This window comes from Canis lupus, chromosome 2, assembly GCF_048164855.1.
Source record: "Canis lupus baileyi chromosome 2, mCanLup2.hap1, whole genome shotgun sequence".
Taxonomy (NCBI): Eukaryota; Metazoa; Chordata; class Mammalia; order Carnivora; family Canidae; genus Canis; species Canis lupus.
The window spans coordinates 27689301-27703490 of NC_132839.1; the positions used below are offsets into that span (position 1 = coordinate 27689301).

General features: G+C 37.3%; 1 protein-coding gene across 7 annotated transcripts in view; it reads right to left on the reverse strand.

The window, feature by feature from the left end:
* Positions 1-3136: 3136 nt before the first annotated feature.
* The window catches only part of FAM151B (family with sequence similarity 151 member B), a 32579-nt gene continuing 21525 nt past the window's right edge, over positions 3137-14190 (reverse strand). For 4 of the 7 annotated variants that reach the window (XM_072793666.1, XM_072793669.1, XM_072793670.1 and 1 more), the window contains 3 exons: positions 14011-14146; positions 5149-5296; positions 3137-3363 (listed from right to left, as the gene is read on the reverse strand). In XM_072793666.1, the coding sequence (XP_072649767.1) occupies positions 3235-3363; positions 5149-5296; positions 14011-14146 (413 nt within the window). In that variant the 3' untranslated portion in view covers positions 3137-3234. Of the gene's footprint in view, positions 5297-12408; positions 12477-14010; positions 14147-14190 lie in introns of all 7 variants that reach the window. The other 3 variants (XM_072793673.1, XM_072793674.1, XM_072793667.1) reach the window with 3 other exon arrangements.

Below are 14190 nucleotides of genomic sequence, written 5' to 3' on the forward strand. Positions count from 1 at the left end.
ACATCAATTTAATGCCTGAATCCTTTCCCTCCCCACAGCACTCCCCAGTGAGCCCTGCAGACACAAATGAGTAGACAAATTCCGGTCCCTGGATGGTAGGTACAAGGAAGAGAGAAGCAATCACAGTCATGGATAAAAGAATGACATGGATGTGGAACACTAGACACTAGAACAAAGGCTCTGAGCTCCTGCTACTGAGGTCCCAAGAACTAGATCCTGCCCCATTTCTTCCAAGACCTGGTTATCAGATCTTCATTCGTCATACTCCCATTTTCTAGATAAAAAAAGTTCTTTAGTACTACTATCTTCATCTTTCTATCATTCAGCTATTGTCCTTGCATTGATTCATGAATTTATAAGCGGATTGTAGGCTCTTAAATCTTAAATTTCAAGGTGAGAGATAGGGCATTTTTCTATATATTCACTACGTATGGGATCCCTGGGTGGCGCAGCGGTTTGGCGCCTGCCTTTGGCCCAGGGCACGATCCTGGAGACCCGGGATCGAATCCCACATCAGGCTCCTGGTGCATGGAGCCTGCTTCTCCCTCTGCCTGTGTCTCTGCCTCTCTCTCTCTCTCTGTGACTATCATAAATAAATAAAAAATAAAAAAATAAAAAAAAATTATTCACTACGTATTTAATTCTTATTACAAGGAAAAAAAAATCTAAGACCCTAGCTCCAAAAAATAAGCAAATAACCAAACTGTTCTGAATAACTTTTAACAATTTCCCACTTGATAAATGAGTACATATCTGACTAAGTAGCAATTACAACAATTTTACAGGGCCATAAACTACTGCACTTTTTAAAGCTGATTTTTTGAACACTTGGATCTCATACCGAAGTCTGTTGTAGGACCAGGGTGGCTCTGCCAGGCTTGGGAAATAGCCCTCGGATGCTATGAGTTCTCAACACCAATACATTAGACTTGAGAACCTGGAGGAGAAAAATAGGTCACACTTATTTTGTGTCTGGGAACTTCTTCCCAAATATTTTCCTATGTATACAAATGCACGTAAAGACATTCAATTTCAAACAATATGATACCATGGGGCACCTGGGTGGCTCAGCGGTTGAGCGTCTGCTTTTCAGCTCAGGAAGTGATCCTAGAGTCCTGGGATTGAGTCCTGCATCGGTCTCCCTGCATGGAACCTGCTTCTCTGCCTGTGTCTCTGCCTCTCTCTGTGTCTCTCATGAATAAATAAATAAAATCTTAAAAATATATATATATACCAGACACCTGTTTTGCCACCTGCAATATAACATCTTTCCGTATCAGTAATGTAGATTCTCAGTGTTTCTATAGTATTGTATTGCATTCTTACACATTAAGGCCTTTATATCATTATTTACTAACCAAGTTATGAAGTGTCTGTCCTTTTGCCTATTTTTGATTAGGTTGTTTAGCTTTTTAAAAATCAGTTTATGAGTTCTCCATAGATTCTAAGTATGAGCCCTTTGTCAAATATATGTTAATGGTCTTTTGATAAGAAGTCTTAAATTTTGATAAAGCCCATTAATCAAATTTTTTTATTTTTATTTATTATTTTTTTAATCAATTTTTTAAATAATTAGTATGGTGTTAATAAATCATTGTCAGGGCACCTGGGCAGCTCAGTTGGTGAAGTGTTGGACTCCTGATTTTGGTTCAGGTCATGATCCCAAGGTTGTGGGATTGAGCTCTGGGTTAGGCTCCACTCTGGATGTGGAACCTGCTTACCTGCTTAAGAGTCTCCCTTTCTGGGGATCCCTGGGTGGCTTAGCGGTTGAACATCTGCCTTAGGCTCAGGGCATGATTCCAGAGTCCCAGGATGGAGTCCTGCGTCAGGCTCCCTGCATGGAGCCTGCTTCTCCCTCTGCCTATGTCTCTGCCTCTCTCTCTCGCTCTCTCTGTGTGACTATCATAAATAAATAAAAATTAAAAATAAATAAATAAATGCTTTAGTTTTAGCTTTCACATTTGGGCCTAAGATATAACTCAAATTATTTGCATATGGTATGAAGTAGGGATCACTTATTCTTTTCCATGTGGCTGTCCATTAAAAATTTTTTAGTTTTTAAAATTCATTTCCATTCTTTTCCACCTGTTTTTTTTTTTTTTTTTTTTTTAAAGATTTTGTTTATTCATGAAAGACACAGAAGAGAGGCAGAGACACAGGCAGAGGGAGAAGCAGGCTCCATGCAGGGAGCCTGATTCGGGACTCGATTCCAGGACTCCAGGATCACGCCCTGGTCCAGACAGACGCTCAACTGCTGAGCCACCCAGGGATCCCCCAAAATTTACATTTCAATAGAATACATTTCATAATTTCCTTATCTATTTTTTGTTCCCAAAGATGACTTAAAAATACACCTTTAAATCTTAACCTAGGGGAACCTGGGTGGTTCAGTGGGTTAAGCATCTGCCTTCAGCTCAGGTCATGATCCCAGGGTCCTGGGATCTAGCCCTGCCCTGCAGCTCCCTGCTCCATGGGGAGCCTGCTTCCCTCTCTCCTCCCTACCCATGTTCTCTCTTACTATTTCTGTCTCTCAGGTAAATAAATAAAATCTTTTAAAAAATCTTTTTTTTTTTTAAGATTTATTTATTTACTCATGAGAGACACAGACTGAGAGAGAGAGGCAGAGACATAGGTGGAGGGAGAAGCAGGCTCCTTGCAGGGAGCCTGATGCGGAACTCCATTCCCTGATCCTGGAACTCCATTCCCTGATCCCGGGATTACGACCTGAGCCAAAGGCAGGCACCCAACCGCTGAGCTACCCAGGTATCCCTTAAAAAAAAAAATCTTAACCTAAGTCATAATCAGCTAATAAATTCCTCAATACAAAGGCATTTTTAAGACTTAAGACTAATATATTTAAAATATTATCAAGGGTCATAGGGTATGTGAGTGGCTCATGTGGTAAAGCATCTGACTCTTGACTTAGGCTCAAGTCATGATTTCACAGCCATTAGATCAAGCCCCAGACTCAATATGTAGCCTGCTTAAGATTCTCTCTCCCTTTCTAAAATAGAAATAATAAATAAATAAATAAATAAATAAATAAATAAATAAATAAATAAAATAAACATCAAAATAAAAAATATATATTACCAACGGTCAGATAATCAAGTATAATCAAGTAGCAAGAATAATCTTCTGGACAAATGACTTTTATTAAATGCAATTAAATGCATTTATATTTATTAAAATGCAGTTCATTTTTAAATTCAACTCTTGAGTTGTCTCGATGGCTCAGTTGGTTAAGCAGCTGCCTTGCTTGGGCTCATGTCTTGATCCTGGGGTCCTGGGATCGAACCATGAACAAGCTCCCTGCTCAGGTGGGAATCTGCTTCTCCCTCTGCCCCTCCTCCTGTTCATGCCCTTTCAAATTAAAAGAAAAATCCAAAAACAAATTCAACTCTCTCTATAAAAGTAAAACGTAGTCATTTTAGAAAATTTATAAACATTAATTTTACTGAAATATTAAAGAGTTATTCTTTGTTGCTATTATTAAAATTTTATGATTATAACATTGCATCTTTTGCTTCTGGTAAACAACCATAGAAAGTGAAGTTCATTTGACAAATAGCACTGCATCTAGTTGTAGTTAAAATTTAAAGTGGAAATACAGTGGACTTCCTTAAATATTTATACATCTACAATGTCTGATGTTATACCCCTTACTATTATCTATAATGGTTATGATCCCATAAGTCTAGAAGGGAATTGTCTGTTGAGTACTTGCTATGTGTTGAGTATGAGCTAGATGCCTTTATTCCATAAATCTCAATCTTCATAATAACTGTACAAGAGAATCCTCATTTTCCCTCCATTTTACAGATGAGGAAACCAAGACGCAATGAGGTTAAATATTCCCTAAAATCTACAGCTAGGAAGGGACTGAAATGGGGCTGTAAGGGAAGTCTGTCTGAATTCAAAATCCAAGTTCTTTTCTCTATATACTATTATTTTCCAGGAGAAAACAGTTGACAGACCAAGCAAATTACATATTTTAGGACATTCACTGGTAAGTTTCTTTTCAATAAATGAAAGAAGTACATGTTTTTCTGAATACCTTGCTCAAGACTATGCCACCCAGTGTAAAGGAGTTAAGAATGTTCCCTTACTATAAAGGACTTTATATAACCTAGCTGAGCAGATAAACTAACATGTATGACATAATCAGTGGACAATATTAAATAGTTAAAATTAACTGTTAAAGTAAGACCTGGAGACCATAGATGTTATAGGCATTTTTGAAATGCTGACAGAGCTGAAGTTCACACAGGTGACTTTTAGAGTGGGCTACATTATGAAGGATCTTGAAAGAGTAAAATTTAATGAAGTGGCATTTAAGAGACCCCTGCAGCTTTCTGATTTGGCAAGAGGTGCTTACAAAAGTTTTCTTCAGCAGAAATACTCATGGCATCTCTGAGTAGAATGTGAACAATGAAGTCATGAAGAACTTTTTAAAATTCTAGCAGTAAAATAAGGGCCTGAACTATGGTGGTGTGAGAATTTTGAAAACCAAATGATACATAAGTAGGATTAAAATTCTGATCTCCAGTAATATTGTACTTACTATAGATAAAATATAGTGATTGAAACAAGGAATATAAAAAACTTAAATAGTTGTCAGCATGTTCCCAACAATACGGAAATTCTAGATCCATCAAATTTAATCTATATTATTTTCAATAAATGGATTTTATTCTGTTATGAGAAATCTGGTCACCTCTGTGAAAGTTAAAACATTTTTAAAGTCCTCTTACTCTTCCTTAGTCTCTGAAATAACCAGTTCTCCAGGACAAAAGAAAGAGGGTGCCATAGTTTTGTGGAATCTCCGTAATGTGATTATATGTTATTGACATATAAACTCTTCAATTATCTTCAGTATATCAAAATTACATTTTATAAAGGGGTTTAAAGCATAATTTTCCTAAATTATTATTAGACCAGGCGCACTGAAATCTTCACTTTCCAAATCTTTTAAGTATATACAGTATCATAAGGACATAGGCCTAATAAAGTAAGCATGTCTTTAGAGTAGATGAATTATAGCATAAATCAATCATCACAATTTACATGGTAATTAATTCAGACCAAAGCAGAAGATTATGAAACCAAAACATGAAATGATTTAGAAGAATCTTCTTAGAGATTAACTTTGACTCCAATGGCTTGTTTAAATTCATGGTTTTGTGGTTCCAAGATGTCATAGAAAACTTGTTTCTTGTCAAAAAAGTCTCTAATGCAAAGTAAATCTTCGGTGGAATAGTTATCATTTTTTCCAGTCCAAATAGTCAGGCTATACCTGCATTAAAATAAAAAAAGAATTTTACTTATTTATTTTTAAATTAAATTTAATTTTTTAAAAAATATTTTATTTATTTATTCATGAGAGACACAGAGAGAGAGAGAGAAAGAGAGGCAGAGACACAGGCAGAGGGAGAAGCAGGCTCCATGCAGGGAGCCTGATGTGGAACTCGATCCCGGGTCTCTAGGATCAGGCCCTGGGCTGAAGGCGGCGCTAAACAGCTTGAGCCACCAGTCCTGCCCAAAACAGAATTTTATAGTGAAAAGTCAAAGATAAGAAACAACGATGAGGATTTCCAACAAGCCTAAAAATAGTTACTTTCATTTATCTTTAATCCAAATTTACACAAACAATTAATTAGCAGTGCTGGAACATACAGTTCCTGTTTCATTCCTTCATGAACATCAAAAGGACTAGAGAGAAAAACAATTCACATTGCCTTTATCTAAATTAGGTAACTGCTATATCTGAGTTATAGGAATGTGAAATGGCTTTGGAAACCTACACTGGTTAACAGTGAAAATGAGCCAAATTTTGGACAAAAAAACTGAAAAGATTGTATTGCTGATCAAGGAATCTGTTCCCTACACAAAACCTACCACTCTAACTTGGTTTTTTTCCAGTAGGCTGGATATAGTCAGAAGCATGACTGCAAGGGACTATAAAGAGACATAAATGTCACCGACATTACCAACATTCATATTCACTTGTAAGTGGCCCCACTCTCCCTTTTGGGGGAGCTTGTAGAAGATATAAGAACACCAAGAGATGTCACTAAGGATGCCAAATAATAAATTTAGATCCATCTCTGGGCGTTAAAAATACATTAATAATATATGCATATTTATTATGGATGTTAAGAATATACTCAGAATTTTAATGTTATTTAAATTGTATATTTTTGTTTCTTCTAGTAGACATTACTTCTATTACAATATTCCTATTGCATCAGAGTCTAAGAAAATGCAATGCTGCTAAGTAGTTTCATACTTATTTTCCCCTTAAACATGTCAGAATCCAGGAAACTTGAAAAAATCTCCAAAACACTTCTACTACTACTAAGAAATAGTCTATCTTAACCAAGGTGTTCTCACTATGTTAGACACATTCTTGTCCTTATGGATGGTGACATTATTCTGGAAATGTAACAGAGAAAAGTACTTTGAATTTTATTCTACAGCAGCATTGTGTGGCAAATCAAAAAGAAATTTTAAGCTACAGGCGAGGACACATACACACAAATGAGAATTACTTTAAGATCCATATTTTTACAGCTTACCAAGACCTAATCAGAAAGAATTTAAAAATCTGGATAGATCAATTACTAGCAAAGAAACTGAATCAGTAATTAAAAATCTCCCAATGAAGAAAAGCACAGAAACAGATGGTTTCACTGGTGAATTTTCCAAATATTTAAAGAATTAACACCAATTCTTCTCCAACTCTTCCAAATAACTGAAGAGCAGGAAACAATCCCAAATTTATTTTATAAACCAGCATTATCCTGATACCAAAACCAGAAAAGGACACTACTAGTAAAGAAAACTGTAAGTCAATATTCCTGATGAATACAGATGCAAATATTCTCAGTAAAATACTACCAAACAGGGCACCTGGGTGGCTCAGTGGTTGAACATCTATCTGCCTTTAGCTCAGGGTGTAATCCTGGAGTCCTGGGATTGAGTCCTGCATCAGGCTCCCCACAGGAAGCCTGCTTTTCCCTCTGCCTATGTCTTTGCCTCTCATGAATAAATAAAATCTTGAAAAAAAAAAAAAAAAAACCACCAAACCAATTCTGCAGCACAATAAAATAATCATTCACCATGATCAAATGGAATTTATTCCTGTGTTGCAAGGATAGTTCAACACACACAAATCACTGTTATACATCACATTTAATAGAATGAAAGAAAAGAATATGATCATTTCAGTAGGTGCAGAAAAAGCATTTGACAAAATTCAACATCCATTCATGATAAAAACTCAATAAATCAGGCTCAGAAGAAATACATCTCAATATATCAAAGAAGACATAAATAAATGAAAAAGTATCCTGTCTTCACATATTGGAAGAATTATTATTATTAAAATGTCAGTATTACCAAAATATTCAATGAAATCCCTATCAAGATTCCAATTGCATTTTTTTACAGAAATACAAAAAAAGACTTTCCTAGAACTTATATGGAACCACAGAAGACCCTGAATATACAAAGAAATCTTGGTAAAGAAGAACAAAGCAGGAGGCATCATACTTCTGACTTCGAATAATACTGTATGACAATACAGTGTGGTAGTGGCATAAAAACAGACAAATAGACCAAGAGAAAAGAATCAATAGCCAAAAAATAAACCCAAGCATATATGGTCAACTAATATTTGACAAGGGAGCCAAGATTACTCAATGAAGAAAAAAGTCTCTATGCCCAGCACAAAGTCCAACACAGGGCTCGATCTCACAACCCTGGGATCTTGACATGAGCCAAAATCAAGAGTTGGAGGCTTAAATAACTGAGCCAACCACGCTCCTCCTGGTTGAATCTTTATACAAAATCTATGTACAAAATGTTATCTTCAAATACAGGCATTTTGATTTCTTTCTTTCTAATTCTTATACTTTTTCTTGTCTGACTACTGCAGCTAGGACTTTCAGTACTATGTTAAATAAGAGTGGTGAGAGTTAGCACCCTAGTTTTGATCTTAGAGGAAAAGTTTTCATCCCATCTTCATGAAGTATGGTGTTGGATGTAGACTTGTCATATTAAAAAACAAAAAATTTGAAGAAAGTGTAATTTTCTTTTTTTTTTTTTAAAGATTGTATTTATTTATTCATTCATGAGAGAGAGAGAGAGAGAGACAGAGAGAGAGAGAGACAGAGAGAGAGGCACAGACAGGTAGAGGGAGAAGCAGGCTCCCTGCAGGGAGCCTAACATGGGACTCCCCCGGTCTCCAGGATCAGGCCCCGGGCCAAAGGTGGTGCTAAACCCCTGGGCCACCTCAGCTACCCACAAAGTGTAATTTTCAAGTGAGAAGGTTTAAAAGAGTAAATGACTTCATAGGGAGTAGACAGAGAAAATTGAGGCCGTAATAATAAAAGAAATGGGAGGTAGAAACTTCCTATTTGAACATGGCAGCCAGAAGTCAGCCGTGCCTCCTTTTCCTCCTAGGAATTACCCAAAGGCAGCAAAAAGGGCAAAAGACTGAAGAGAGAGACTCCATCTTGAATGAAATTAAGAACTGAAACTACAGGGATCCCTGGGTGGCGCAGCGGTTTGGCGCCTGCCTTTGGCCCAGGGCGCGATCCTGGAGACCCGGGATCGAATCCCACATCGGGCTCCTGGTGCATGGAGCCTGCTTCTCCCTCTGCCTGTGTCTCTGCCTCTCTCTCTCTCTCTGTATGTGACTATCATAAATAAATAAATAAAATTAAAAAAAAAAAAAAGAACTGAAACTACAAATTATAAAACAAGTGAAAGGTTTCCAACAGCAACAGAGGTTAAGGCCACCTGGGTAAAAAAGTGAAGAAAATTTGCCCATACATGAAGATGACAAGAGAGCCTACCAAAGACACTTCTACATGAGGGGCACATTCCACCTCAATACTTTGCAACAGTGGGAATGTCATCCCTGAGCTACAAGTGGAAGCTTTCTTGAATTAGGTTTGGCCCCAGGAAGCCATGAAGATAAGGAAAGACAGCACAGAAAAACCACAGTTGTGGGTATCAGGCTATTCCTATGGAAACTTAAAATTTTAAATTTAAGCAACAGATAAAGGATTTTACTTAGAGATACTGCAGTGCCTATATTCATTGACTGGGAAAAGTTAAAGGCTACATAAACTCACATATAAGACTCTAGGTCATAAGGAGCATAGTCTTGGTCCCTCTCCAACATGCACTTTTAGCAAGTAGCTTGTCCAGAAAAAAAGACTTTCTTTCAAGTGCAATAATAAAAACTGGCAGAGGTTTTATACAACAGAGTACAAAAAAACGAAAGGATAAATAAATGGCAGATGGAGAAATAAAAACTCCATCTTTAAAAATCTATCAGATAGTGGAAATATATGTAAAACTTAAAGAATGCCACAAGGCGGGAAGCCCGGGTGAGCGGTTTAGAGCCGCCTTCAGCCCAGGGCATGATCCTGGGATTGAGTCCCACATCAGGATCCCTGCATGGAGCCTGCTTCTCCCTCTGCCTGTGTCTCTGCCTCTCTCTATCTCTCATGAATAAATAAATAAATCTTAAAAAAAAAAAAAAAAAGCCACAAGGCAGATGAAAGCCATGACCGAAATTTTTTATATGATGCAATTGCTTCTTTGAAGAAAGAGCACAAAGCAGAGGTATGAGCTCAAGGGAAGAGGATACAAGACAATATAAAAGAGATGATGAAACACTAACTGGCAGATTTTAGGAAATAAATAAAAAAGAAAAAGAATAAAGAAATAAAGTGAAATCTGAAGAATTACAAGGAAAAACAGACACTGTTGTAAATACTGTAAGGGATGGGATGCCTGGGTGGCTCGGTGATTGGGCATCTGCTTTGGGCTCAGGGCATGATCTTTGAGTAGTGATCCTTAGGTTCCGCACTGAGTTGCGGGAGAGGGGGGATGACTGCTTCTCCCTTTGCCTATCTAGGTCTCTGTATTTCTCATGAATAGATACAATCTTAAAAAAATTTTTTTAAGAGACATAGAATGCAGATTATAAAATCAAAAAAAAAAATTACATGCAAATAAATAGAAAGACTAAAGAGAAAAAATATATACCAAAGATAGGCAATGGAGATCTAAATATTCATAGCTGTAATCCCAGAAAGTTAAAAGATAGTTTACAAATAAAATAGAACAAGTATTTTAAAATATAATTCACAGAAACATTCTGGAAAAGAACATTTGAATCTATATACCTGATGACAACCCTTTCTACATTAAGTTATCCCCCTCAATAGCCCCCTGCCAAATCAAGACACTTATAAGGGGAAAAACAAAAATCAGGCTGGCTTCATGCTTTCCTACACCAACACTCAGTAGAAAGCAGAGGAGCTTGTTTTTAAGATTTTACTGATTTGAGAGAGAGCATGTAAGCAAGAGTGAGGGTGGGGAATGAACGGAGGGAGAAGCAGACTCCAGTGAGCTCAATCCCAATTGAGAGGCCCTCCAAAAGAACTTTCAAATGCTAAAGAGGACTTAACAAAATGCCAGAGGCCTCGTCACTGTCAACTTCAGGTTGCTTCTCCTAGCAAGGCATTAACATTAAGACAGTTGGGAGCTTCCAAGGAAGAACTTTATACTCTGCCTGTCTCAAGTATTTGTCAATGGGCTGCTGATATAAGGACATTTAATTTTATCTACATTTCCTTCTGAAAGTTAGGTTATTGATAAGAATGTTTTTTCTTGTAAATTAAGATATTTGTAAACTAAGGGAGACTCATTGTCTTAGAGGACTACAATCTCTATAAATTAACCATTTGTTTTTCCTTCCCTTAGGGCAGCCAGGAGTACCTAAGGAAGGTCACAAATATCCCACCAGGGAGTGGGGGGGCGGGGAGGTGACGGTGCTTGTCAGCCTGTGCTTTGTCCTCAACTAGCCTTCTGCTCCCCCATCACTACCAACTGAAACTCAGGTGTAGCCAATCTGACCAGATGGATGAAGGCAGTATCCTAAGGAAAGCAGAGCATGAAAATAGGATGGTCTGGGTCCTTGACATGTAGAGGCACCAAATCAGCCTTGAATTATTTATGCTTTGCCAGGTAGGTGAGAGCGAACTAGACTTGTTTAAGCTATTGTTAATTTATGTTTCTATTATAACAGCCAAACTATATCCTAATACAATACATGAACTCCTACAAATATCTATATATTGGGATGCCTGGGTGGCTCACCAGTTGAGAGTCTACCTTCGGCCTGGGGTGTGATCCTGGGGTCCTGGGATCAAGTCCCACATCGGGCTCCCTGCAGGGAGCCTGCTTCTCCCTCTGCCTGTGTCTCTGCCTCTCTCTCTGTGTCTCTCATGAATAAATAAAATCTTAAAAAAAAAAAAAAAAATCCCAGAACAGATAAAAAGGAGGAATGGTCCCTAGCTCTTTTAAAGACATGTACATGATATTTATACCTAAAACTGAGAAAGAAAAGAAACCTACAGATCTCACTTCCAAATGCAAAAATCCTAATTAAAACTTAGCAATACAATTTGGCAATATATTAAAAGAATGATATATCATGGTCAAGTGGGGTTAATCCTGGAAATGTGAAGATAATACAATATTATGAAATATTAACTATTTTATTAATAGATATTGGAAAAAACATTATTTTCACAAACACTGAAAAGGTATTTAGTAAAAATTCAATATCCATAGGAATGTGAATACTTCTTTAATGTGTATCTGCTTCCCTTACTCTCTTCAATATAGTGAATTACAAAACTGAGTTTTTTTCTGGATGATCTGAGAAAATTCTTTATTAGAATTCTTTACATCTGTCTGATGTATGTATCAAGAGTAGTTTTACCAAAATCTTTACATTTTCATGTGTTCAAATGTATCAAACTTTCTTCTTTTTAAGGAAAGAGCATGTATGTGTGCCCAAATATGAGGGGGGCTACAGAATGGGGAGGGAGAGAGAGAGAGAGAAAATCTTAAGCAGGCTCCACACTCAGCATCACAGAGTCTGAGGCTAGACTCAATCTCTCAATCCTGAGTTCATGACTTGAGCAGAAATCAAGAGTAGGATGCTTAAAAGACTGAGCTGAAGAAAAAAAAAAAAAAAAAAAGACTGAGCTGCCCAGTCACACCTCAAACTTCCCTTTTATAAAAGTGGTGAGAGAAAAACTCTCTAAAGGCCTGATATACAAAGGAAGCCATTTTAGGATTCCTTCTAAGTCAGCTTGGCTGTACATAAACTTTGTTCAAATCAAAAGCCTGATTTACGGCCTGCCACACATGCATTGTACATCTGGAAGAGCCTAAAGGAAAACCACCTTTTCCTTGAGATATTGGATCAATGCTCCTGCTCCCTGCATTCCCTGATTTTAAAAGTCATGATTCCTGCCTATATGCTAATCTATAATCTTTTGAGCTTTTACAAGATGTAAAAAAAAGTATACAAACCTATAAACCCATTAATTCTCTGGAACACTTTCTTCCCTGTGAAGACTGTGTGTTTCCCAGGCAGCTGTCTTGAGATCAAGTAAAACAAATTTTTTTTTTTTTAATATTAGAGTTATTTTTCTGGTAACTTTGCTTCGACGATAGCTTCCAGATTTTGTGCCTAAGAAAGGTCTTCTCCCAGGCAGCCTGGGTGGCTCAGCGGTTTAACGGTTTAGCGCCGACTTCAGCCCAAGGCGTGATCCTGGAGACCGGGAATCGAGAGTCCCACGTCAGGTTCCCTGTGTGGAGCCTGCTTCTCCCTCTGCCTGTGCCTCTGCCTCTCTCTCCCCCTCCCTCTCTTCCTCTGTGTCTCTCGTGAATAAATAAATATGATCTTAAAAAAACACAAAAAAACACTTCCTTGATGGAAGGACATTAAAAAAAAAAAAAAAGAAAGAAAGGTCTTCTCCATTCTGAAACTATATAGTATCATGTTTTTTCTTTGTGTATTTAATGTTGGATTTTCAAGCCTTCATTCATCTGGAATTTATTTTGGAAGAAAGATTAAGGAAAACAGTTTTGTTTTTTCCACACACTTGGCCTGTTCTCTCACACCACACTAAACTTTTGCACCAATTATGTGAAATGTTAGCTTTTCCTAAACTAACATCCATGATAGATTTGGGTTTATTTCCGGATTTTCTCTGTTGTTCTACTGACTAGTATACTAAAAAGATAGTATCAAAATTGTTTCAATATCCACACCTTTGAAATATATTTTAATATCTAATAAGTGGTCCAACTAATTTTTATTACATACTAAAATAAAACTTCGGTGGAGCCTGGGTTGCTCAGTCCATTAAGCATCTGCCTTTGGCTCAGGTCATGATCGCAGGGCCCTGAAATTGAGCCCCACATCAAATCCCCTGCTCAGAGGGGAGCCTGCTTCTCCTTCCCTCCCTGACGCTCCCCCTGATTGTGCTCTTTTATGCTCTTTCTTTCAAATAAATAAATAAAATCTTTAAAAATAATAAAATTTCTATATGGAAAAAAAACTTCTGAAATTAGGATAGAATTCAAAAAGAAACTATTTTATCCACTTAAAACTTTTTGAGAATGTATAACATAATAGAAAAAGGGTATTTACTGTGCACCTACTGTGTTCAGACTTTTGTGAGGAATAGAAGATGTGATGTTATGTTTTTTTCTCTTTTCCTCTTTTTTTTAAAGATTTTATTTATTCATGAGAGACACAGAGAGAGAGAGAGAGAGAGGGAGAGAGAGAGAGAGAGAGAGAGAAGCAGACACAAGCAGAGGAAGAAGCAGGCTCCATGCAGGAAGCCCGATGTGGGACTTGATCCGGAGACTCCAGGATCACACCCTGGGCCAAAGGCAGGCTCTACACCGCTGAGCCACCCTGGTGTCCCAGATGTGATGTTATGTAAGCTGAGGTTGGTTTATCAGGAGTTTCATTCCAGTGAGGGAGCCTGTTCGCTTACACAATCAGTGCTCATTCTGTTGCCATCTTTTTCCCACACACATTGTCTTTACATAATCAATTTTCATCTTCTTTCTCTCACACATACTCACATGCATATGCTATTTTGTTAAACTTACACATACCTGTTTGATTTCTTTAACAGCCAAAGTAATTGAGAACAAGACTGCCTGACTAATGCTGCTCTGACAGGAAATGTTACAGGCTGATTTAACTCCTTACAAATATATTCCATTTCTTTCACCATTGTCCAACTATAACCTGAAATGAGAGAAATAAATTCAAATTTTCTAACTGGAATCCTA